Source organism: Trematomus bernacchii, unplaced genomic scaffold (genome assembly GCF_902827165.1).
Source record: "Trematomus bernacchii unplaced genomic scaffold, fTreBer1.1, whole genome shotgun sequence".
In the NCBI taxonomy this organism is placed as follows: Eukaryota; Metazoa; Chordata; class Actinopteri; order Perciformes; family Nototheniidae; genus Trematomus; species Trematomus bernacchii.
This window is the reverse complement of record NW_022988043.1, coordinates 23,463,628-23,490,594: the sequence shown is the minus strand read 5'-3', so window position 1 is coordinate 23,490,594 and position 26,967 is coordinate 23,463,628. Positions and strand designations below refer to the sequence as shown.

Sequence of the window (26,967 nt, the reverse complement as noted above, 5' to 3'; positions counted from 1 at the left end):
TTCAATCTGGAAATGTATTTATTCTGCTGCTGGGTTTGTAAAGCAGATGAGAAGCACAGCAAGCATTCACAGCAGGACCAACACTTACATTAGCAAGCCCCCCCCCCCCTTCCCAGACAGGAGTTATATTCTCATGTTCCAGTATTGAACTGAATTTAGACCTAACCAAGTTAAAAGGCAAGCAAGCCAATAAAGCTCCTTTTTATCAAGGAAAACATTAAAAAGCCAAAACAGTGCGCAGTGTGAACATGGTCATGATTTCCACAAACAGAAACCTTTATATCTATTTAAAGATTATACAAATACTTCCAAGGAAAGAAAAACAACAGAAAACCACGTTTGGGGCGAACAAAGATCGCTATCGTCTTCTGGATCGGAGTGCAGTGCCCCGCCTTTTTCTTCAGTGTAGCTTAGCATGGAGACAGAACACGAGCACAGCATCAAACATCACCTGCACAGAAACTCGTACTCTATAGAAAAACTTGCTGGCCAAAAGAATGCTTTACAACGTAACAACACAGTCCACCTCTTAATGCAGCTCTGCAGATGAATGAAGCGTACATTTAGCATTGATAAACGCTGAGCTGATGCTTTGTTCCTACATCTCCACTTCAAATCAAACGGACACAGATGAAATGTCATCAGGTAAAAACTCAGGACTGGAAGGATCTAAACTAAAAACAGCACACAGGTTACGTGTGTGTGTGTGATACACTTCTGTAGCTTACAAAGGAAAACAGCAACACTGGGCCTCAGCCGGTACATACGACACGTTAGTACTTTTCTTAAATTAACAATAGAGAAGCTTAGAGACTATCATAATCTTTCTTGTCCTTTTTGCCCTCGCCCTCGAAGCTGTCCGTGCCCTCACTGTTGTCACGGCGACGCTTGCGGCTGTTGCGGACGTTGAAGCGGGGGTTAACCTGTGGCAGGGGGTCCATGCCCAAAACTTTATAGACCTGACGGAAAGCCAGGAGCCTCAGAGCAAACTGTGGGGAAGATAAAGCAGATTTAATATTTAAACTCATCTCCATTTCATGTGAAGCCTGACAGCCTATCAATCACTCCTGCTTAGGACAGCTGTTAAACATCAGCTGGATGGGGGGGGTCTGTACCTGGGCACTGGAGGTGATGTCCTCTCTCTGTTGCTCTCCCATAGTGGTGAGGGTGTCCACAGTTCTCTTCTCACACGGATCCGCCAGTCCTGGTCCACCTGTTGAAGTCATTCAACTACATTTAGTGGAGTTTAATGTATGACTTAGATAAAGATATGAGTCCAAGTCCATTTAGCAGTTCTGAATGCGTAAGATAATAAAGAATCTTACCAGGGAGTAAAATCCCAGAGGAAATACATTCAAAGACACGCCTCAGAGCGTCGCCCGGGCTGAGGGGGGCGGAGGCGCTGCTGATGGCCTTCTCTACCAGCAGCTCCATGGCCTGAACAGAGAACATGGCTTAGAGGACTGTATACACACAAGCACTCTAACAACAGGTTATATTTCACAGCCTCTTGCACTACATATCTATAACATGAAGCACGTGAAGCAGGCATCATACTCCAACAAAACCGATGTGGAGAAAGGTGTTTGTCGGCAGTACGATGCTTATACCTCAACTCTGCAGCCATTGATCGTTAAGCTAGCCATTAGGCGCGTTCACACCACAGTACTTTTCCCACTTTAGTTCCGATATAGTTCCAAAATGTCGCGTTCACACCACAGTACTTTTCCCATTTTAGTTCCGATATAGTTCCGAAATGTCGCGTTCACACCAAAAAGAGCCGGAACTAAAATGAGTTCATGAGAACCTTTTTACCCCCTTTTCCATCAGTTTTCAGTCCCTGCTAGAGAGCAGGGACTTTCGTGGGAGAAAAAGGTTCCTATTTCTGATTGGCTGGGCGGAATGCAAACCACGCCCCGTAAAACTCCCAAAAAGTTTTGTGAAGCCGCCATTTTATTATCCTCGCATTAGCATTATTAGCATTAGCCCAGCGCAGAAACGCAGAGAGACTAAGGCTGCCTTTACACGGGAACGTTTGCGTTTATGCACAGTATGCGTTTTCAAAAAAGTCTTCCATTCACATGCATTCGTTTAATTTAACGTGTCTGTTCAAACGAGACCGCTGGAAACGCTGTAGTACATATGCCGGGACTGTAAGTGGCGCTGTACTTCCACACGAGACCGCTCGAAAGCGCTGGACACGCTGTAGTACATATGCCGGGACTGTAAGTGGCGCTGTAACTTCCGCCACGAAATACACCAAAAGCAGCGAAGAAGACCCTGGAGCATGGTTGCCATGGCTACCATTCTGTTTATGCCCCGCGGTGGATTTAGCAACATGTAGTAGTTCATGTAATTCTCCATGTCCACTTGTTGCTGATGGTTGTGGTAGAGGAGCTGTAGATTTTGCACTAACATCTGTAGCATGGTCAGTAGCAGTAGCACTAGCAGTAGCTACTGACAGTAGCTACTGACTACAGCAGTGAGTAGCAGAGGTGGGGAGAGGCGGGGCGAGGCGGGGCTATGGCTTCATCTATCGGGAAATAATCGTATAGAGGCGATTACACGGAGCCGTTTGACCCCCCAGAGCGTTCCGTTTGCAGATCTATCCACCTTGGGACCCGTTATCGTTTGTGGGGTCCGTTTCTATCATTTTGTTACGGCCTCGTGTAAATGAAAGGGCTATACGCAGAAGAAACTATGCGGATACAACCCGTTTCGTTCTCGTGTAAAGGGGGTCTAACTTATGGCAACACAAAAGAAAACATGGGAGCAGTGGAGATGAGGAGGTGTCGGCGTTCTGGCGATTTACTCGGAAGGCTTCAGTAGAAGCCAGTCCCCAACTCCGGGGACTTCCGGCCGGGGACTTCGGGTGGCAGTATACGCCGTGAAGTTGTTTGCGGCCTGCCAGTAAACCCAACGCAGAAGAAGAAGAAGTGACGTCGGCTGCTTCATTTGCCTAATCCTCCCCCAGGGACTTATTCCGGTGTGAATGCGATCTGTACTAAGTTCATGAGAACTAAAGAGTTCTGAACGCGCCTATTTATATGAAACTGAAATATGGGGACCAGCTGTGACGGAGGGTGTTAATGTGCGGATCCATCAATTGGAGGGTCAGTTGATAAATCCAAGGAGTCAACATGTCAAAGTGTACTTGGGCAAGATACTTTGCAAACACACAAAATTGCTCCGGTCGGTATAAAAAAAAAAATTGTCTGCAAAACTGTTGAGTTTAATGTGGCATCGCTTTGTACTCTTGTGATGAAGTAGATACTTTGCCAGTAGCCTAACTCAAAGCGGTGTAAAATGCTCAGGAAGTTATACAGTTTGAGGGAATGATTTAGCCCAATGCCCTTTTCTTAGATAGTTTATTCCTCCTGGGTGTTGTCAGGCAATAACAGGACAGGTTGACCCTTGCAGCGTCTTGTGGATTAGGAGTGGTAACGTATCAGGGACAAGGGGAGAGCACTTCAGAGATGCTTTGGGCTGAGACTATCACTACGGTGTCTCAGCAATGTCAACTCTCCGGCTGTAACTTTAATAAATCTTCGGTGTCTGTTAGACATCAGTTCAAAGCTCTCAAAAAAAGAATTTGGTTAATTATTCTCCAGCCTTCAAATCTTAATCTCAGACTACTCGAAACCCAAATATGTTTCTTTCAACTCATCTCTGGTTGGGGACAGCCCACAGTCACAGTGCTTGGAGGCCTTTAAATACTTCATGAGTATGTTGCAGCAGGCTCTCAGGATCCACTTACCCATCCGGGGAAGGGCGACCAGGTGGGGACTCGCTGACAGAGGTCTCTCAGGAGCCGGATGACGATCACACAGGACTGAAGTCCGTTTGCTCTAGCCTTTTGATGCAATACAGTTAGGTTTACGCAGTGACAACAGTGACAAGAGATGGAGCAAACAGGAGAATCAGTTCTGTCTCAGAGGTCCAAACACTACTGTGCATAATGGAAGCTTGAGTATGGTTTGAAGTGAGTATGAGCCATAAGAGCTTGCAATCAGCTGCCATTCCCAGTAGTCTTGTACCTCACAGTTAGTAAGGGAGTTCAAAGTTTGCAAGATGCACAAGAAATGAGAACTTGTCATCTTCTAAACCCTGACCCCAGGTTTATCCAGGTATCTCACAAACAGGTACTTCAAAGTACAAGAGTTGACCTGAAGGAGAGGATAGGGACTGACAGAGCGGAGGAAATCTGCGTGACTTTGCCCGTGATTTTGCTCAGGCAGCAGAATCACAGGAAACTACTCAGATGTTCCTTTTTCTCTCAATCCCTATTCTACAAAAATATATATAGAATAAAAAACAATACAAACGTTGAACATGAAAGCACTTCTTGATGGCACAACTCTGTGCAAGTTATTGTGCAGCCTTATGGAGTCACATGTCGCTATAATGCAGTATTTGGAAAATTGAAAAGGGCATACAAGGATGCCAGTTGTTTGTTTCATACGAGTTTCAAATGAACTTGGATTTATAATCAACACTTATGGACATTAACCAAATATTTGTTGTTATATGAGGCATCCTTGAATATTGTTTTGCTTCAAATAGTAGTCTTTTTTGTTGTTGTCATTACTATAAAATGAAAACCAAATGAGTAAACACAAATAAATGAATAAACAAAGAAATAATGCATCTCATAAGGCTACAATAAGAAAGTAAAATGATGTTCCGAACCTGGAACCACTTAGCGTGGCGCAGAGCAGCCAGAGCGTCAAGGCATTTTTGCCTGTCCAAGACGTCCGCTGGGTCTTTCACCATACCCGAGGTTACATCTAAAAATGGATTTGAAGTGTCAAAATGGTGATGAGGAATGGGTGTTTGACCAGGTCAGCGAGGCTGGCAGAGAACAAACACATTGCCACACATACCAATGTCTGTTCACAAGCTACAGTCGGTTGCTTATTCTTTTTCATTTAAAACATGAAAATCTGACTACACAAAACAACACACATATTGTTAAGTCATTCTTTTCTGCAAACTGGGAATTCATTTAGTGACCGTTTGGTTAGCATCTCGCTAAATTAGGTGGCTCAAATATGTTTTGAAGCCGTTTCCATTTTATCAGGTAATTGTATCTAAAATGATTACCTTAGTTTAAAAGTCAATAAATCATTGAAATGTCTTGGTTCTAGCACTGGGACAGGAGGGGCTCCACGGCTAGTGATGATTAGTGTGAACTGGCAGAATCAAAAAGGCAGGGCTAACAGGTGCTGACCTGATAAAAAGTGGCATGGCAAAAGTAGGTGTGGCAACGTTTTTGTGATGTGAGAAAACCTTGGTCAAAAATCCTTCCGAAGCTGTTGGGCACTACTTATCCTCTGATGGGAGACATTTGTCTTTTTTTTTTATTCATGGAAGAGTAAAGAGGTCTTTGTGCTGGACTGGCTGGTAAATAGTTCTATGAATACAGAGAGGAGGAAGCAATGGGTGCTGAAGAAGAGAAAAAAACATGAGAACTACCAGCAAACAAAAGGGGTTAGGATATCACTGCATGCATACCTAACATCAGGAGGTTGGAATAAGACCCCAACAATCATCGTATAGCAAAGATTCCTCTGTCATAGCCTTCTGTACCTGAACTTTTAACAATACTCCCCTAAGAATTCTTTCAAATTCAATTCAAAAACTAAATCTTCATCGTGTCAATTCATTCCAAAAGAAAATGTGGTCCATCTTCAAATTATTTGTCCTAATCTTTCCATTGTCAACTAAATTAAAAAGGACAACAGTTGTCAAAGGCTTTCATTTTGGAGTCCTATGTGAGGAAGATGTCAATGAACTCAGGGGAGCACTTCAGAACAGGGGCCCTCAGCATGGTGAGCACTTCAAAACAGGGGCCCTCAGCATGGTGAGCTGCTGTTCACCAGTACACAAAGGGAGGATTTGTTTCCTGTGGGAAAATAACATCCAATTTCCTCTGCCAAATCTTGATTTGAGAAAAGGGTTGTGAAATTGCACAATTCATTTCAAATGAAACTTGAGGGACAGAAGTACCTCTGTTGTCTAATCTTCAGCAGGATTTGTTTTGTCTCCTAATCTCAAAGGACATTTGGAAAAAAGATACTGTAATGTATGTCTCCCATTGATTATAGCAACGATAAGATAGAAACAGAATCCCCTGGAACACAGGAAACAAAATAGAATCTCACCTGGGATTAACTAGACTTAACACAATGCAAACACTGGTCATGCTTTGTTTAAAGGATAAAGATAGCCTCTGAGAGGTAAGAGCAAAAAGCCTAAGAGCAACACTGCTGGCACTTGCCTCCTTCATCTTGTTTTCATTTCATACTATCTGCCCCATGTGATAAGAAAGAGCATTGATTCAAAGAAAAATAACTAACGTTTGGGGTCTCTTATGGGCTGCCCCTATCTATACCAGTCTGATGGTCTCAGTTGTTTAGTGGTATTAAAATGAAGTGTGTGCAGGCTGTAGACTGCACAGCAAACGTGATGAGCTAATGTGATGAGCTTGTGCTTCCTTGGTTGGTTGCCCTGTCATTCATTTCTGAAATGCAAAATGAATCATGTATGAAGAGCAAGTTGCCAGGAGGATCTGACTTAAAGCCCAACAGAAATGTGGAGTGCCAGCAGGACAGCGCTCTTCAGGGTGTCGACAAACATATTGAAACTGATTTCATAGAAAGATAGCAGAAAGACAAGAAAGGAGGTGCAATGGGAAAGGCTGTGATGGGTGTCCCAACCTCCATCCCGACCGGGCTCCTCTCGGATCAGAGGGGACGTCAGTGTGATCGTCACCGTCATCTTTGGCTCCGTGCAGGATGTCAGGATGATCGCCGCTTCCTGGTTGGATCCGCTGACCTCATATTTTTCAGGTGTAACGATCTGAAAGAAATAGAGTAAATGCAAATATGCCAACATTAATTCAGAAGTCCACTGTGCATACAACAAGTTAACATATGATTTCATATAAGTCAGTGGCCACATTTATAGGTACAGTTGTTAGCACAGGTGGACTGCTCACTGGAACCATGGGATTCAGTTACTGTTGAAACATGATGGGTGAGTTATGCAACCAGGTCATGTGGTAGAGATATCTTAAGGTCTGCCACCAAACACAAGTACAGGTCCACCAGTTTTCATAAGTCTACTAGTTGCATGAAAAAAATAAACTCATAAAAAACATCATCCGTGTACTCTGCTTTGTCCCGTCTGCGGGAAAACCCTTCACACTTCATTCAGGAGCAGTGCTAAATCATTACCTTTATTCATTCAGTCAGGAAATACAAAGTGATGGATCATATTTAGTGGACAAAAAGACAACCTGAAGAAGGGGATATGCTGATTCTATTTTATTAAATGTGCCAACTGCTAGGACTGTCTTAGGGAAGATAGCTTTTAGATGCGCAGCTCCTCTGACTTGGAATAGTCTGCAAATGAAATGGAAACTGAGCAATCTGGTGCCACTAAATGTTTTCAAAGCTCGGTTGGATGCTACTCAATCCGATGCTGTTGGTACCTGTTCATGTGGATAGTTATGTAAATTGTAATCCCTGTAATGATGCTGTATGATGTCCTTTTTGTTGTTGTGTTTATGTTTCATGTGGAACCTACTTGAGCACGTCTCCCTTGAAAAAGAGATCAATAATCTCAATGGGATACACCTGGATAAATAAAGGTTTGAAATGAAATGAAATATGCAAACTCTGGACTTAAATTGCTCTTAAGTGATGTCTCTTACTGCCAAATTCACCCCAAAAGATGTCTCTTAATAAGTAAAAGAAAGGCAAGTATAAAAGTGGCCACTAGAAACTGATGGAGGTGTGATATTTGTAAAGATAGTACTGTTAGTTGTTTGGGGAGGTGCTCCACGATGCGGGCGAGGAGGCTCTTGGTGGGCTTCTCAGAGCAGAGCAGGACCAGGTTGACGGTCTTGTCCCCCCGCAGCAGCAGGCCTTTGGCCAGGACTCCGACCCGCATCACTCCCTTCAGAGCTCTACACACAAGCAAAGAAGCAAAACAAACAACACTTAAAATGTCATCTTTCTGAGAACCATACATCCGAAAACATGTCGTCACATTAACAATGTATACTTTTACTTGAAAGCATGCATCATTTAGGTACATTTATCAGTTCTCAAAATTATTACTGTGTAGCCCAGGCAGTTTAAGTTCTAGACAGATCTGAAATGTGCACGAGAGAACAACAACACCAACTCCATAAATACTGCAGAGAAAACCCAAATAAAACAGCCCGCTCACTTGCATCTCCAGATGGCGTTTGATTATTGCTTGAAGAGTCAGCTACTATTATCCAAATGATCTAACTGTATAAATCTTGAATCACTCATAAAAGCTCACCAGACTGAAGGAGAAGCACATATTAAGCATACCTTCTGGTAGCTTTGGGCTAACACCCTCACATGAAATCAGCAGGTCATCATAATACGCCTTCTCACCGAGTTATTCCTTAACCTGTTGAGCCCTGAGCCTGTTTTTCAGGTTTCAGGCTCGAAAATGACATTCCCAGAACAAATGACTATATCTTAACTTCTAAAAGGGTTAAATTAATAATCTTTTTTCTCAAAGCAATGATAAACCTGTGAGTTGGATGTAGAAAAGTCAGAATCAATATAGATGTTTTTATTTTAAAGTAAATTCAGATTGATCATAGTAAAAAAATGTAAATTATAGTTTCCGTCCAAAATAACCCATTACTTATAGTGAAAACCACGCTTGAATTATGGGATCGTAGACTAAAAGCTTGAGGAATCCAAACTATAACATATAATAAGTACCCTGTATCAAGATTGATGCAAAACAAGTGAAATTTGACTTTTTAAGAGAGGTTTAGAAAAAAAAACACCTCTGGGGTCATTTGGGTGGATTTGCCATATCTCTAGAACCCATCGGTCGATTTTGATGATTGACACAGTGACGCGTCCTAAAACCCGGAGGTAAGCTGCGCATGGGTTACCTCGACAAAAAGCAAAGCAATTTCTCCATAGGATTTTGGAAAATAGCTGGAAATAAGGTCTGTGGTTGAGAGACATTTAAGAGACGGATCACGTTTTGTTCAGTCGGATAATCTCCACATGTCAACCCTACTTTTCTAATTTTCTAATCATAAATCTAATCGATACATTTATGATCGATAGATTTATGATTCCAAAATTATAAAAGTAGGATTGCATTGCTTTTTTGTCGAAGGAACCCATGCGCAGCTTACTTAGGACGCGTCACTGTGGCACTCTATATGAAAACTCAGTTATCGTCATAAATATGATGATGGATTATCAGTAATCATTTCAAAGTGACACAGACACATTTCATTAACCGTTTTTTTTTTTACCGCAGCATTTTTATGCCATTGAACACAACTTTTGATCAGAAAACAGCAAAGGTAAGACGTTTTTTGCCGTTTTGGCTCAGTAAAGCTAAGTTGTGTGTTGTCTGGTTTCGCATTCGCTGCCCTGAGTTTTGATCGTGGAATCTCAGCTTTCATGTGATATCTTGTTTGTGCAGATCCGATAAGTAATAAGGTATTTCTACCGTGAGTTCTGTGCTAAGTGCGTTAGCATTCTTTCGCTCAGGGCTAATTCAGAGCCTTTGTTATTACCCTTGTGTTTTGTTTAGCTAAACATTGTTAATATTGTCTGATAGCCGAGTTTCTTCCCGTTAAGTGGGTATGACACATTCATAGTTTATTAAATGTTAAGAAGCCCTCAGACACTGTTTCTTGCAAGATGTTGCATGTTGCATTTTTGCATGGGGCTTAACTGGTTAAAGGAGCTCGCTATGAAACACCTACACTGGCATGATGAACAACTGACATGACAGTAGACTATGCGAAATGTAGAGGTAGGTCAGATCTGGCACCTGTCTTTAGAGGGTTCTTTCTCCTCCTTTTCCTTTTCCTTTTCCTTTTCGTCCTCAGCCTTGTCCTGGTCTGTGATTATCTCAGAGACCAGTTTGAGGGCCCGCTCTGTGATGGAGACGATCTTCTGGATGGACTGGAGCTCGTCCTCTGAGGGGTAGATGGCTGCATGCTTGGTCATGACGTAGCGGTCGTCTGAAGAGTCAGGCCGGCGTGGGGGCTGCAAGAGTTCAAATCAGCAAGAGTTTACAATGTTATTGATAAGATACTCCTCAAAAGAAAATGCTTTCATTGACACTCGTTATATAGTGATCCCTTTTTAAAGTCATACTTTGTATTACATTGTATTCGCAGATCAACCAAAAAGGATGAACACAATAATGCCTGACAATATAAAGCTAGTTATTATACAAATATTATTTTGATAACTGAACTTTATATTTATTTTGTCCCACAATTCAGTTTTCATTGTGCCAGTTTCACTATTCTCACAAATGTGCAGTCAGTCAATGAGTTCCAAATGATTTCATAAACTAAATAAATGGCTTTATAGTTGGACTAACATTAGTTTAACTAATGTGACTTCCCTACATATTTTTCTTAAAGTTGGTTATCAGTTTGACTTTTTTATTCAAAATAGAACCTTTTAATAAAACGCCCTCAGTCTAATATTTTAAAGTTAATATATTTATGACATATCGGTAAAAAAAAAGAGGAAGATTCTTGTGAAAATATGCGCTGGCTTATAAACCAGTTCAAATCACTTCAACCAGTAGTAAACCAGAGCACAGCTGCGATCAAATCATTCCATTGAATATGTGAGATATCATACTTATCAGATTACCACATCATCTGATTTTAAACAGAAAACAAAGTCATTGTCTTGCACAAGGAAAAACAAAACTATTGGTGCAAATGTTTGATGCATTAATTATACAAAACAGAAAGAACAATGTATTACCCTCCTCTGACAAATAGTTAGAAAATCCTCTCAAAATATTAACGATACCCTTCCATTTCTGTGCATGTTGATAGATTAAACAAAGTAGGGCAAAATGCCAATGCAAACGTTTAGGGCATTGAGGTGATTAGAACACCAACCAGTAGTTAAGTTGGTCACTGGGGGGAACGATACCGACGCTGAATCTCTACCTAAAGTCACATGTTAAATGTTACTAACAATAAATCATATAGAAATACACGTAAAGTCTTACCACAGGCCCCTGAGGCTGCATGCCAGGCATGCCAGGCCGAACTCCGAGCAGACCAGGAGGGCCTGGGGGCCCCTGAGAGTACCCCCCGTCGGGCATACGGCGACGGTCATCCCAGTGGTGCTGTTCCTCCTCCATACGTCTCCAATACATGTCTTCTTCATAATGCCTGGAAATACAAAAGTACAGCTCACATCTATCCAAGTGTAAAGCTGTGCAAAGTGCTTTTAAATGTCTACGGAACAGATGGTTGAGCATTAAGGAAAACAACGTGAAGTGGCTCAGGAAATTGTTGTTCCACATAGATCTCCAAATGTTCAACTGGAGGGATGAACCCAATTCTTTACAAATAATTTGCCTATTTTGTTTTTATATCCCTTTTAAAAATGTACTTGCTCCAGATTCTTGAAGACCTTGACTATAATCCCAAAATAAATCTTAATATCAACATGGCTGGTCCCAGGTGTTTAACCTCCGAAACATAAATAACTCTACAGAGGTCAAACGATGTGTCATTTAATACAAATCATTGTTAAAGCATTCAGTGTGCATTGTGTCTTGTGTGGACACATCTACATACATCATACACCATCATTATGAAGTATACGTTATGCACAGTAGAAAGGCTGTAGAATAGTGACACCATCAGTTCCCTGCAAGCCGTGATACAGCATGTCTGCCTCTGGGTCCCTTTCACAATAAAAGCCTTTGACAGACTGCATCAGAGATAAGCAGATTGCATTCCTATAAGAGGCAACTTAACAAAATAGCTACACAAGTGACCTATCCAGAGGTAGTGGAAACTGGAACTCCAGAGCCCCATTAGCAGAGGAGACAACCATTAATAAGAAATAACCATACCGCATCTCCATTCTCCAGCGCTCCTCCTCCTCCCTCCGTCTCCAGTACTCCTCTTTCTGCATCTGCTTTCTCATCTTTTCTTCCTGAATCTTTCTGGCTCGGATGCTGGGCTTCACCTCCACCTGCAGTTCCGGGTTTACCTTTTTCTACAAAGAAAAAAGAAATGTTTTTTTTGTGTCACATATATACAATACTCAATTAAGATAACTAGTGACCTATCTTCCAGAGGTAAATATATTTAGAAACGGAAAGCTATGAATGAATTATCTTACAACAATATTCAACAAGCATCCTCTCTGGACATTTGGAAAAAAGTTTGAGCTTGATATATTCATGAATTACACACACTTTCAGCAAGGACAAGCTCTCTTTTGACAAGATCAATTGTATGGAAGTTTCACCAAATACATAACCATATATGACTGCAGGGCAGATGTGTTTGATCCAGCACTGTGTTAGCACCGTTAGAATGACTACTCCTTTCTTTGGACTATATCTGTATTTGAACAGATGTCTGCTCAACATCAGAGTGTAGGAATCCTCTGTTACTAGTAAAACATTCTAAAGGTTACTCAAGTAAAAGTAGAAAAGTGTTATCATCAAAATATACTTAAAGTACCAAAAGTAAAAGTAGTCATTGTGCAGATTGGTCCATTTCAGAATAATATATATGATATGTTTTATAATGATTGATCATGAAAGTGTTCTCAAAGCTGGTAAAGGTGCAGCTAGTTTGAATGACTTTGTATACTGCAGGGTAGCTTGTGGATTTACTCCAGGTGGAACTAAAGTCTGATTTAACCTGTTCCACTCTGAGCCTGTTTTTCAGGTCTCAGGCTCGAAAATGACATTCCCAGAACAAATGACCATATCTTCCCTTCTAAAAGGGTTAAATTAATAATCTTTTCTCAAAGTAATGATAAACCTGTGAGTTGGATGTAGAAGTGTCAGAATCAATATAAATGTTTTTTATTTTAAAGAAAATTCAGATTTTACATAGTAAAAAACTGTAAATTATAGTGTCCGTCCAAAAATTATTTTTTACAGATAGTGAAAACTACCCTTGGATGATGGGTTAGTAGACTAAAAGCTTTAGGAATCCAAAGTACAACATATAATAAGTACCCTGTATCAAGATTGATGCAAAACAAGTGAAATTTGACCTTTTTAGAGAGATTTAGCCAAAAACTGGGCCATCTGGGGTCATTTGGGTGGATTTGACCTATCTCTGGCCCCCCTTGCTCGATCTGGTTGGTTGACATACCCTTGTGACCGTTAGAGCCAATAGAATCGAAGGAGGATACTCGCATAGACACACATTGTAAAGAAAAAATGTTGCCGCTTCGCGTGTGGAAAGCGAAACTAAACTGGAGGAATGTCTCCTTCTGGAGTTTGGAAACTAAAACGCAGTTGTATTGCTTATGGATTATCAGAAATAATTTCAAAGAAGGCACAGACACATAGGATGAACCTATGGATTAACTGCAGCATCGTTTTTTTATCGTTTTAATGCCATTGAAGACCACTTTTGACCAAGGTAAGCCATATTTATATGTTTAGCTTCTTGGCTCCACATGTGATGATGTACGCTTTCGTTGATAGCGTCGCGAATGTTTATCACTGAGTGTTGAGGTGGGCACCGTTAGATTCAGTGTCTCCAGGACACCAAAAAATAGTGTTTGGTTGTGCATCTAGGATAAGTAATAAGGGAGTTCTGAGTGAGTTTATGTGCCTTTGTCGGTCCCGTTTTTTCGATCGAGGCTAATTCAGAGGCTGAGTGCTAGCATTGTGGGTTTTTTTTGAAAAAAAAAATTAAAAAGATCAGTTAGCTGAGTTTCTTCCCGTTACATGGATATAACACATTCATAGTTTTATTCAATATTAAGATTCCTTAGACGTTGTTTCCTGCAAATGACGCGTTTATCCGCCCGGTACCGGGGGGAAGGCGTGAAACAGGTTAACACTTGATTATATTTCACATCATTAATCCAGATCTGTAAAGTAACTAAAGGCATTCAATAATTGCAGTGGAGTAGAAGTACAAAGTAAAATAAAATGGCAATACTCAAGTACAGTACAAGTACTTCAAAATTGTACTTACTTGAGTTAATGTACTTAGTTACTTTTCACACTGATCTAAAAATGATGGGCACCCATATTACTTAATTACCCCTTAGGCGCGTTCACACTGCAGTACTTTTCCCACAAAGGTTCATGAGAACTCTTTAGTTCTCATGAACTAAGTACAGATCACGTTCACACCGGAATAAGTCCCTGGGGGAGGATTAGGCAAATGAAGCCGCTGACGTCACTTCTTCTTCTGCTTTGGGTTTACTGGCAGGCCGCAAACAACTTCACGGCGTATACTGCCACCCGGAGTCCCCGGCCGGAAGTCCCCGGAGTTGGGGACTGGCTTCAGTAGAAGCTGCTGGGACTCCCAGCAGCTTCTACTGAAGCCTTCCGAGTAAATCGCTAGAAACGCCGACACCTCCTCATCTCCACCGCTCCCATGTTTTATTTTGTGTTGCCATAAGTTAGTCTCTCTGCGTTTCTGCGCTGGGCTAATGCTAATGCTAATAATGTTAATGCGAGGATAATAAAATGGCGGCTTCACAAAACCTTTTGGGAGTTTTACGGGGCGTGGTTTGCAATCCGCCCAGCCAATCAGACATAGGAAGCTTTTTCTCCCACGAAAGTCCCTGCTCTCTAGCAGGGACGGAAAAGGGGGTAAAAAGGTTCTCATGAACACATTTTAGTTCCGGATTTTTTTCGGAACTAAAGTGGGAAAAGTACTGCGGTGTGAACGCGCCTCTTGAGACACATAATGACAACACCAGTGTGTTTTACCTGTGTGTAAAGACGCGTCAGCCACAAACCTTGTATTGCAGGCGATGCCGACGACCTTTAAGATGCATTTCCTTGGCATTCGGATCGTTGAAACTACATTCACAGAGCTTGCAGTGGAAGCGGATGACCTTGCCTTCATCGTTCCGGACCTAAAAAAAGGAGTTCAATGTATTACCTCAATATTTAAAAGCTTTCCTGCTCACTCACAAGTGCAAGTTGGGTGTAGCCTAATATATGGTCTGGCAAAACGTACTTCTTCCACATAGTCATGACCGACAGGCTGGACGTCACTCTGTAGGGCGGCCAAGGCCGACAGAGAATCTTCGGTCTTGGAGTCACCTTGAGAGGGCGTTGCAGGCTTAGAAGCCTCCACTTTAGCATCGTCCATCTTCGCTGTGGTCTGTAATTTATTTCCACCTGCATTTCAGGAAATCAGTGTTGTTAACCAGTTCCACTGCTTGACCTTGGTCTAAATAATGGCACATAAAGAAAGATGTGATATAGTTGGTATAGACTAAAGGGCCTTAAAGAAATGCCATTAAAGGAATAAGCAAGTAGATACTTTAAAAACAATCACATTCTAGCACAGTACAATACAGGAACATACATCCTGGAATGTACACTAATCATCAGGCTGACACTTAGATTAATGAGCACATATATACACTTAAGTGTCTCTTCTGTTTCATCTCAAACATTCATAGAATGTGCATGTTGGTTCATTTTCTGAGCAAGCACAAATTAACTACTACTAAAACATTAAGACTTCTGACAAATAAAGCAGCATTACAAGAGTCATACAGCTGATTCATCTGTCAACATGTTACCACAAAGGAAAGTATACTTCTGATGAAAGTGCTCTTGACTCTGATGCCCCTTTCACACCGGCGCTTTTTCAGCTCCGGCTCGGAGCTGGAGCTGAAAAAGCGCTGGTTTTTCCTGTTCACACCGCCTCTTAGCTCCGGAATGCAGTTCACTTCCAGCTCCAAAAAATTGTCGGTCTAGAGGCAAGAGCTTCGGAGCTAAGAGGCGGCGTCGCTTACGTCTCTCTTACGTTGAGGCGTGCAGGAAACTAAACCCACCTCCCCTGAACATGGGTCGACTGAAGAGTCTCGTCATGCCTGCCTACAAGCAGTAGCGCTGAGCAAAGTGACTAGAAGGCAACCACACACTTATACAAAAAAACACACTTTATAAAGTCAGGCAATACTAACCAGGCTTCGTGTGATTCTGTTTATTTGTACCTTACTTTGACCATCCGTTCGCTGTTATTGATCATTGTGGAGAGCAGGCAGACGTTTTGTTTTGTATTATAGCAGCTATCGGATGGAATCAATACATGGGCTGCACAGGTTGTCATGTCCGACTATCACAAGTAGAATCATAATGAAAAATACACCGGTAAAATGTGCCTGTAGAAAACGGCTTAGCAAGTACAGGGTTCTTACACCTTTTCCAAAGTCAAATTCAAGCACTTTTCAAGCATTTTCAAGGTGCATTTTCAAGCTTTTCAAGCATCTTACAGCTGTTGTAAATTACATATTTATATACACATACTTATACTCAAATGATTATTTCCCTACCTCACATTAAATCAGATGTTCTTTATGCTATAAACAACCAAATGTGTGTTTCATAATAGCATTCTACATGAGGATGAACAATTAAAGAAAAGAAAACTAAGTTTAATATTTCAAAATGAGTGACCCATCTGTACGTAGACTGGGCATCCCATATAACCTGGCTGAGCCAATATAAAACAATCAGCCAAATAACTTTTCAATATATTATTGATTACTATTTTTGAGGTACTTTTAGGTTGGCAGTAAACACAAGTCAGAGGTAAATGGTGTACTTTTCCTCCACTACATGTATTGAATACCTTTAGTTACTTTACAGATGTGGATGAATGATGTGAAATATAATCAAGTGTTAAATCAGACTTTAGTTCCACCTGGAGTAAATTCACAAGCTACTCTGTAGTATACAAAGTCATTCAAACTAGCTGCAACTTTACCAGTTTTGAGACCACTTTCATGATCAATCATTATAAAACATATCATATACAATTATTAGGGATGCTCCGAACCCCAATTTTGGGGCCGATCGCCGGAATCAGTATCGGCCGATACCGCTCTCTTTTCCCCTCTCCCCCTCTCTCTCTCTCCTGACAGCCCGTCAGTATCTCCTGCAGCTCACTGATCCAGTAATGAGCGACCCGACAGTGAAGAATAAATATATGTATAACTAGTTTAGCTTGTTCCAGAGGTAGATAAAATAGCTAAGTGTGTTAGTGTTAGGTCTAACTCTTAATGTGTGTTCTGCTCCGCTCACCGGTCCGTCACAGCGGGTGGAGCTGCAGGATTTCTGCTTCACACACACGTTGCATACCGCTATTTTATTGTCATTTTCGGACACTTAAAATCCTGCCAGACTAGTGAAGCCATTTTGGCGAGCTTGTTTTGCCACGCACAGAGAAAAGTGTCATGTATTTTACATGCAACGATAGCCTAATCTAAAATGCTCTACTCTGGCGTACCTTTCGTGTGGTGTGTGGCTCGTCAGCGCAGACTCTCGCATCGTTATTGTTGCACACTTTGCAGGAGGCTACTCTTGGGCTTCGCTTGACCCTCGTCTTAGCCATGGCTTGTATTTGTCTTCTGCTAGCCAACGCTCGTTGAAACGGCAACCTCCTGGCATACTGTCATCTATCACTCTCATCAGAATGCCCAGGTCACACACGTAACAAAAACACTTGCCGGTCACGCGCATTGCGCGGGAAGGCCGGAGCGGAGCTGTTTTATGTAAAAGCGAAGCAATTAAGCGCGCTCCGACTTCTTTATTTTCTTTTAATCTAAAAAGCGAAGTAAAGCATTTACAATTTCAAGCACTTTATCCCAAATTCAAGCACCATTCCCAAGATTCAAGCACTTTTCAAACCTTGAAAACACCTCATACAATTTCAAGCATTTTCAAGGATTTCCAGCACCCGTACGCACCCTGCAAGTAGTGAGTTTAGCTTCGGTTGCTATGCTAACATCACCCATGTTATACCAGAGAAACTTTCATAACAGCGTTGTGATGCCAAACAGCGTCAATTCAGACTGACACACATTCACTTAAGGGGAACTGGGGATATGTATCAGCTGCTTGTGTGACAGTCAGACAGTGAATACTTTAGAGCCGTGTGAGCTAACCCGGAGCTAACGGGAGAATAAACTCCCGTTGAAGAGCAGCCAGCACTGCAGCGGTCGGTAAATGCCGCTGAAACACATTAATAAACAATGAACCACGGCACTCTGGAGAAAAGTATAAGGTTGGAGAAGTTGTTATTTAATTTAATCTGGCTTCGTATGATTCAAAGCAACACGATCATCGACCCGACGCAGTCCCCCCCGTTGTTGTTGTGAGCTCCGTTGGGGAGAAAATCAGCGATGTAAACGGTGACGTCATGACGCAGCAGCGGCAGCTGGGCGGTGTGAACAGAGCGGGAGCTGAAAAGGGAAACCGGAGCTGAACCAGAAAAGCTCTAGCTCGGAGCTGAACCAGAAAAGCTCTAGCTCGGAGCTAGAAAGGGAAAAGCGCTGGTGTGAAAGCCGCATAAGTGGAACCAACATTTCTGGTTCAGTTGGTCGCCAGGTTCATGTACTGGCATGCACTCATACTTTCTACACACCAAGTGTCCTCTCATGTACAGTATGTTTTAAAAAAGTGCATGCAATACATTTAAAAAGAGCATTACAATCACAAATGACTTTTTACTCTGTACTATGTGTAATTGTGCTTTCTTTGAATTGACCTGCAAATGAACTAATCATCTTAAAAGCTATAATCTAGTACAGAGAATCACATGTTTCTCTTTATATTTCAAGCTGTATATGGTCCATTCCAAATAAACTAAAACCGTCAAAGAAATGTATGTATGTAGTTGACACCCTGCCCTACTAAGAGGTAGGAATATTGTGACCAAAACCAGGAAGATCTGAGTCAAATGTGTTTTGAATTGTAGTAGAAGAAAATAAAGAATAGAGATGTTTCTACAATTGCTGGGGAAACATGCATTGGGAGCCACCGCAACAATATTCAGGCCTTGCTACAGTGTGGCAAAAACTGTTAGTTCAAACATATCAAGATTTTCATGAAATGACCAGGTGAAAAAGAAAGTAGTGCTGCTTGTGAGCTACTAACCAACAAAGTTGATCTTGGGGGTGTTGACTTTCTTCCCAGCTAAGGTGGAGTTGGCAGCAGAAAGGTTGTTAGTCAAGGTGTTTTTCACCCCTCCCATCCCGCTGCTGACGATGTTGACAGGTTTCAGGTAGGTGGAAGCGGCGGCGCACAGAGAGCTGCTGTTGCTGGAGGTGCTCAGGGTGGCTGTGTTGGTCTTACTGGGAGCAGCTGTGGTGGAGGACGATGACTGAGTGACCATGCTGGGCTCAGTGGAGGGAATGGGCTTACCCAGTTTGGTATGAAGCTTCACCACCTGGAGAAAATTGTTCAAAATAAAATTATGAATAGATGGTAATGAGGTTTCCATTGAATTTAGTGTCAACAGAGTGGACAGATGATTCCGAACCATTTCACACACACGTATGACTTCATCTTTTTTTTATTTTAACGCTAACCCATTCATTTGGGTTAGCCATCACCGTTTGTCACAGTTGTTGTCAAGGTTTTGAAGTACAGTGTGAGAGTATTACACTCAAACAGCAGGAACGTAACCTGCTAATAAGGGGTCAGCATGGGAATAGCAATGTTTTATACTAAAGATTTCCCTTTTTTACAAAAAATGTATATCAGTCATCTTTCTTAATTACCAACACACAGAAGCGCAACTGCAACAAATATATCAGATTGTTTCTAGTGTAGTTTGTACATTTCTTCTCCTCTGTATTATATGCAGTCTTCTTTCTGGTTTATCTCCTCTGTGGAATAACTCGATCTCAACAAGTCTAAAAATAAAGAGGCTAAGTAAGTTAGCAACTGTCAATAGGTTTGAATGGTGGTCTGTCTGTGTGTGTGAGCACTCCTTTGTGCATCAGTCAATCCTCTCAGTAAATACAGAGCTAAATCCCAGATCAAATGCACGCTGAAGGCTCTTTGAGCACATTCTCTCTCAGTGATAGTGCTGTTCTGTTCAATGTTGTTTGTTTTTCATGTATTGTGTCTTGATATTTGTCCATGTTGATGTTACACATGGAGCTGCTGTGATGCAAGTCAGATTTCAGACTTGATCTGACCATTAAAGTATTATCGTATCGTATCGTAAAACAACTGGAACTGTGATTAGGTCTACCACAATTCTCTTTTCAATTCCAATTTACAAAAGAGACGAGGCTGCACCACAGTGTTGTCTGTTACTATTATCTAACATGGGCGTAATCCCGCCACTCGACGGATTCAGGGTACATACAGCTCTGATAAAAATTAAGAAACCCCTGCGGCATTATCAGTTTCTCTGGTTTACTATTTATAAACATGTGTTTGAGTTCAATTCTATCGATCTATTCTATTCTATCTAATTAATGTTTTTTTATTTTATTCTATAAAGTACTGACAATGTTGGACTTCAACAGACATTGGAATGGAATGGCTGCCATACATGTAGAGATTGAGATTTAAGAAACATGTGTATATTATGTCCAACAATCTTCCTTACCTTCTGGTGTTTGGCTCCACGGATATGGGCAGCGTAGGCGTCTGCGCCTGTGCAGGAAACATCACACAGCTCACAGCGGAGCTGGTTCTGAGCGTTGCGGGCCAATAATCCTCCTCCACTACTGCTGCTGGTGCTGCTCTGGGAAACCTTCAGCGCCGCTTCCTTCTTCTTGTGCTTCTGGCCCTCAAGATGCTCCTTATAAGTCTTATTTGGAAAAAGACAGAGCCATTAGTCCCACTGGTGGACAAGTACTTGCTTGGGAAGTTAATGTTTAATTTTAACTCTACCCAACTATTGTAAGGAAACTGAAAAGGTTAATATGTTGCCTTTGACCAAATGTGCAGCTCACACACAGTTTACTAACTGATGTGTGTTAACAGATAGTATTTCAACTTTGCAAAATGGGTCATTAAAGACAGCTGATGCACGGACATGTTGAATGTATACCTTTTAAAACCTAAAAAGGCATTTTATATTATTACAAGTGAATCATCATGGAGATGAGATCACTGGACAATCAAAACTGGATCCTAAAATATAACTAGTATTATGTGAATCCTACTTGATTTGAATGCGATATTAGCTGTTGTTGAACTCACCTGAGGGCCAGCACAGCTGATCTTACAGACATCACAGTAGTGGATCTGAGGGGGTTTGGGTGGTTGCTTGGGTCGAAGCTGCTTGCTCTGAAAGGGGGGTTTCTTGGTGAAAGTGTTCCCTTGCCATGCTGCTGTTGCTGCTACCGCTGCCACTGCCTGCTTCTGCTGCTGCTGCTGCTGCTGCTGCTGTTGCTGCTGCTGCTGCTGCTGGTAGTAGTTGGAGGCTGCAGAGTAAACTGCTGCCTCATAGCCTGAGTATGATGTTCCTGGAAAAAAGATAGACCACTTAAAACCAATGTACTGCTCTGTCAACATAGGGATTTCTAGATGGAAAACATTTGTGTGTGATTTAATTTTCTACATTTAACATTAGCAAATTAGCATGCTAATGTTTGATCATTACATCATTAAAAAACATAATACATGCATTAAGATTTATAAACACAAGAACGTTTGTTGGCATTGTGAATCATCAGGGGATTGGAGGCGTTGTCTTCCCGACCATTGCATCAGATTTTATAGGTTAAGATTTAGTGTTCATCGGTCATGTTTTTTCTAATAAAAAGCAACCAAATTGTACCTTCCATCTCCAAAAACAAAAACACACCCACTGATACCAGTGGCCTGTACTACGAAGCCAGTTCAACACACCCTGGATATGTTTGAGTTATCTGGCTTAACTAACCCATAACAAACGAGATCTCGCTAAGCGGTCCTACGACGCTGGTTATCAACTCGGTAAATCAACCCATGGTTTCTCTGTCCGGCTGAGAGCACGTTCACGTGAAAGGGGCGGGGTTAGCAACATTTGACCAATCACAAACAGGGACAAGCGTACTGACAGCGCAGCGTCATACTTCATGAATGAAAAGTAAACTATCATGTGAGACCACTGCTCCAGAGCAGGTTAGGTGTTCAGCATAAGTTACCATGGAGATCTACCCCGGTAAGAAGTGAACCAGCATCGTAGGATCGAAAACTAGAGTTAACCCTGAAGTTACCTTGCTAACTGAAAATCCTGCTTCGTAGTACAGGCAACTGTACTAGTAGAAAACAGATCCCATGCGGCTTGACCTAATTTGTTGCAGCAATACCACGTTAATGCCATTTGTTATCAAAGTTATTTTACTACTTGAGAATTGTTAAAAATGTACAGAAATCTCTCTTAAAAAAAACGTGTCTTTTAAAATTGTTATTGGTGATTTCTTGTGGGTAAAGTGAATCGATTACCGATTGTGCAAAGCCTTTAGAACAACATTGAAAGCTTACCAGAATAGGTGACAGCGTTTGTGCTGTAGGTTGGGCTCTGAGAGTAGGAAGGGACCACGGAGGCGCCACCAGCCCCAGGCTGGACAGTGGAGGTCACAGGGTAGATGGAGAAGGTGGAGGAGGCTGGATTGGGAACAGCTGGCTTTATCACGGTCACCTGTCGAGACTGCTGGCTCTGGGTGTATGATGTAACCCCCTGGCTATATCCTACTTTGGGGGCTAGAAAAACACAAATATTATACAAAAAACTTTTCAGTTTATGTGCAGCGAAATGTTGAAAGGATACCGTGAACTTAACTTGTTACATGTACATCATCAAACATTGGGAGCAGAAACTATTAAGAACGAGATTTGCCCTTGACCAGTTTTGGCTGAATGTCGTCATCTGTTAGCTTGACCATGCTAGGTGAGCTGTATAGCTTACTGTAAGCGCAAATACCAGAACTGGGGAGGCTTTCAATGTTTCAGACAGACAAGTTATAATTCTTAAAATGTTAATTTTTTTTGTATCTACTAACAGGAATGGACATTAAAAAGGGCCATACGGGTTGTTCCACCCTCAAATCCATTATTGTCAACACAGAACAGCAGAAGTGTAGCTCAAAAGGGATTTAAAAAAACACAATGAGTGTAAGAAAATCTGATTACACGGTGAGTTGATTATTGTCCATGCGAGAGGGGACACAAGAAGAGAGCCACCTATTCAATATAATAAGTGGAAATCTGTGGCGAATCACTACACTAAAAAGGAACTACGCTACAGTTGCATATTAATGGGTCCAACACAACATTTGTAAATCAGGTGAAATGAGCCAAAGGTATTTGAAATGCGTAAAAGTCTAATTCACAGTGTGTAGAGTGTGCATTAAGCAAACCTGTCTGGTAGTAGGACTCTGCCACGCTGGGTTGGGACTGTGCAGCAGCGACGGCCGCTGTAGCAGTGGCCTGCTGGTAGTACTGCTTGCTGTCATAAGTCACAGCAGGAGCTGTGGACCGGACATAGGAATAGGTGTCCTGAGAAGGAAAACAGTAAAGAAGAGTTACAGGGTTGTTGGCTCAATTCTGGGCTCTCCCTGTCCACATAGAAGACAGCTAACCTTAAATGGCCACTGATGCATTTGTGTTCACCCAAACATGTTGTAACAAACTTGTATTTGTTTGCAGGGTAGTTGAATTAAAAGAGATACATTGGGAGCTTGGAAAACGGGTGCAGTCAGGCTTTTAGGTGAGGCAACAAACATTTTGCACATATGCCCAACCAGAAATGTACACAATTTGACATAATGCATTATTTTATTTTTGCACAGTTTAACATGTGATGATTACCCAGGGCAAATACAGTGCATTCAGATAGTCACTATTGTTCCGTTTTGTTCTCATGTTGCAGTCTTCTGCTTAAACCTGGGACATGTTATATGGCATGCAATGTAACCACTCTGCAAATACCATTCATCTTTTTCTAGTAATGCTCGATTCAGTTAGGCGTGCATCATATATTCCACTATAATTTTCAATACGATGAGAGGAAAGAATCGTATTGTCACAATGGTAGCATTTCATCCTGTTTGGCTGGACTTTATAGAAAGCTCTACATGTTTAAATAATGTTCATATCATTGAAGATTCAATTTGAAGGGCACAACAGAGCTTCTCTGTGAACCACAAACAGCGCGTGGGGGCATTGTTTCAACAGTCAAAGACCCAAAGTGTCACGTTACAGAAATGTGAAAGCAAAAGGAAAAACAGCCAAAAAACTACATTCAAATGGCAAAGATAGTCAGGGGTACAGGGGTCAGTTTACACAATGATAAAAACAATTTGTGATTTAAGGAAAAGGATTGTATTTTTTAAATTGCCTTGGAAATATTTTTTTGTATTTGAGTTGATCATAGACTGTATGTATAAATGTATCTATTTTAAATGAGGTGATACATTAATTAATTGATCAATAGACAAATGTCTTTTTTATTATTTGAATATCAATTAATGAATTGTTATTGAATGCTGTATAAATATATACATTGAGATTAAGACATACTTTGTTAATTTAATTTTACACTCTGGTGTTTTTTACATCTGGTCTGACCCGTGTAGATGCCTTGAAAGAAAAAAGAACTTGTGACGTACCTGGTAGTTTTGTGAGGTGACCGGCGGAGGTGGTGGCGGGACATCCTGCTGGCGCTGAGGGTAGCCGTAGTCTGCGGCAGTATGGGCTGGCTGGTATCCTCCATAAGCTGCAGCAGTAGCCGCTGACACGGAGACTGGCGCTGGCCTAGCTACAGCCACTGTGGCTGCAGAGGGAGCATAGGCCGCCGCCACAGTGTGGGCCGCCACCGGAGCCTGATGAACGGTGTAACTGGCCACTGTGGTGGGATGTGTGTAGGCTACCCCGGCAGTTGGCTGCTGACTGGTAGGGCAACACGGGAGAGAAATGTAAAAGGTTAGCTGGCAGTTCACTCCTATTGTGGTAGTGGTTTTAAAATTAAAATTATACAATTGACTGTCCTGGTCCTTAATAGTGATTGGCTGAGCTGCATTAGAACCCGTTGTAAAATTATCTGTAAACACACAGCCTTGACAACATTACGCAGTATTGCGGCGCCATTTAGTCACGTATTGTCAAAAGTGGTTGAAAGAGACAGAGGAAAGAGAAGGGAGATGTTGTGTTTACCTTATCAAAGAAAATAACCCAGGTACAACATCTCATAATGCATACTGCAGTAAAGTAGGTAGCTGTTATCACCTTATAAAGTAACAGTTGTATCCAGCCATTAAGCCAAAAGAAGAGGAGGAGGAATTTCAAAAAGAAAAAGGTAGTGCAGTTAAAGAGAAGAAACAAAAAGGAGCCTAGTAGGATCTGTTTGAGCAGCATTGTTTCATGTCGATTCGTTGGTGACTGTTGTTGCTGCTGCACTGGCCTTTTAACTGCAACCTTTTAATTTCTCTTAACAGTATTGGTGTAGCTATGGTGGATTTGTGTGACGACTCATGGTTTGGCTACCAACTATTTAGTAAAGGATATCAACGTTTAAAATAGCTTTAAACCTGTTTTCCTTCACACATGGTTGGATGTTTTGTTGCAAACATTAAGTATTTTCTACATAACCTCACGCTTCAGAGCAGAATCGGAGTTTGGTTTATTGTCTGTTTTTAATAATTCAAGGCATTTTTGTTGCCGTTTTGGTGCAGAACTTAAAAATAGTAATACAAAAAACAACTAAATACAAGTATTGAAAAACAAATAAAATGTGCATTTAAAATTGGGGGAGCGGTTTAATTTTTTAGAAGGGTGCAGAAAAAGGGTGCAAAGATTTACAGTTTACATTAGGAGAATATATGGTGTACAGTGATGTAGTCCCAGGTGCCTGTATGCCTTTTCACAACTGCTGGCTTGATCATGAAAGGATAAATATACTGTGGGCAGAACACACGTCCGGTAAACCTCTTTTTTTAGCCAGTGTTAAGACCATAGACACAAGGTTTGGACCTGCAATAACACTGGAGCAACAGACACACCCTCCTTGTTCATTTCAACTAGAATGGTTCTAGTCAAATGAGTTCAGTCTGCTCACCTTTTGCCGCAACGGAAGGTTATCGATCAAAATAAATGTCAGTGCGTACATTCAAGGTGGGGGATTATAAATGACTTTAGTACTTTATTCTTAATATCACTATAGACGTATTTTTTGTAGTTTTGCGTCTGATAAACAAATTGATGTATTGACACTGGGCTTATTCAATAATATGTATCTTCTCCATCACCGCAGTCAAGCCCCGTCTGATGCGGCTGCAGCAGAGATAACCGCCCCCTCCCCCAGCCTGAACAATGGTGGTAGTAGGGACCATACTGCCGCACAACACACTAACGCAGCTCACCTTTGAGCGAAAAAGCATGTGGTTACGGTAAAAAGGGCAATGACTCATGTTCCCTTACCTGTACTGGGCGGCAGCGCCATGGGTAAATCCAAAGTAATTGCCGGTAGCCATTTTGGCATCTTCACCTAGCCGGCCCGGCACTGCGGAGAACAGACATACAGTATTATGCTAAGCTAACAGTTAGCAGCGGGCTCGACCGAGCGGCCCAAGGACTGTCCATTAACGTCATTAAAACTCATACACATGCTTATTTGTTTATTAAGATACTTGACACTTCACCTCTCTAGCTTGCAAACAAAAACACCAGCTTAAACAATACTCACCATAGGTGAAGGACACTACTGGACATATAGGAATCATTGGTTTTGATTATTGTACCGACGAACGTGCAGGACACCAGCGTATTTATATTACATGCCGTACCCGGAAATGTCCTATTTGCGCCTGCGCAGACGAAAGGAGCTGTTGTGCAAAGATCTGCGTGCCCGCTGAGAACTGCACACACTCACGGGAGCGCGCAAAGCTGCAGCAGGCACTTCTTATCATAACATCTGTCATGTCCTCTGCCTCAATCGCACAGATGTTTGTCCTTGATCACCAACTTCATTTTAAAAGAATGTCTGGCAGCAGCTGTATTTTCCCTCTGGAGATCAATAATGGCAGTTTTAACGTTCAGCAATTCATGTAAATGAACTACATTTATATTTATATTTCAGTGAAAAGCTATATAAAAGTAGACTTGCAAAGTTATCCATACAAATATGGATACGTAAGAACATTTTATTTCCCCCACTTT

At 41.6% G+C, this 26,967-nt stretch overlaps 1 protein-coding gene across 2 annotated transcripts; it reads right to left on the bottom strand.

Annotated features, from left to right (window-relative positions):
- Positions 1–26,595, bottom strand: zfr (zinc finger RNA binding protein). 2 transcript variants are annotated; one of them, XM_034118212.1, is made up of 20 exons: positions 26,495–26,595; positions 26,230–26,311; positions 24,423–24,702; positions 23,172–23,310; positions 22,297–22,515; positions 21,028–21,293; positions 20,429–20,632; positions 18,961–19,252; positions 15,026–15,189; positions 14,802–14,921; positions 11,926–12,071; positions 11,068–11,233; positions 9,856–10,073; positions 7,822–7,972; positions 6,720–6,861; positions 4,690–4,787; positions 3,758–3,853; positions 1,326–1,437; positions 1,116–1,213; positions 1–989 (listed from the first exon to the last, which is right to left on the bottom strand). In XM_034118212.1, exons 1-20 carry the CDS (start codon positions 26,529–26,531, stop codon positions 807–809), a joined length of 3,213 nt encoding a protein of 1,070 aa, XP_033974103.1. In that variant the 5' UTR covers positions 26,532–26,595; the 3' UTR covers positions 1–806. The 2 variants fall into 2 exon arrangements, with proteins under 2 accessions (XP_033974103.1, XP_033974104.1); XM_034118213.1 differs by lacking the exons at positions 1–989; positions 1,116–1,213; positions 1,326–1,437; positions 4,690–4,787.
- Between the last annotated feature and the right edge of the window lie 372 nt (positions 26,596–26,967).

What these genes read in the sequence shown, in the direction of transcription:
- zfr (XM_034118212.1), bottom strand. Translation starts at nt 26,531, where the DNA reads ATGATTCCTATATGTCCAGTAGTGTCCTTCACCTATG. An exon ending in GGCATCGCCTGCAATACAAG is followed by an intron (nt 12,072 to 14,801) that starts GTTTGTGGCTGA and finishes TTTTCTTTGTAG; the next exon opens with AAAAAGGTAAACCCGGAACT. An exon ending in GGAGCCCGGTCGGGATGGAG is followed by an intron (nt 4,788 to 6,719) that starts GTTGGGACACCC and finishes ATCCATTTTTAG; the next exon opens with ATGTAACCTCGGGTATGGTG.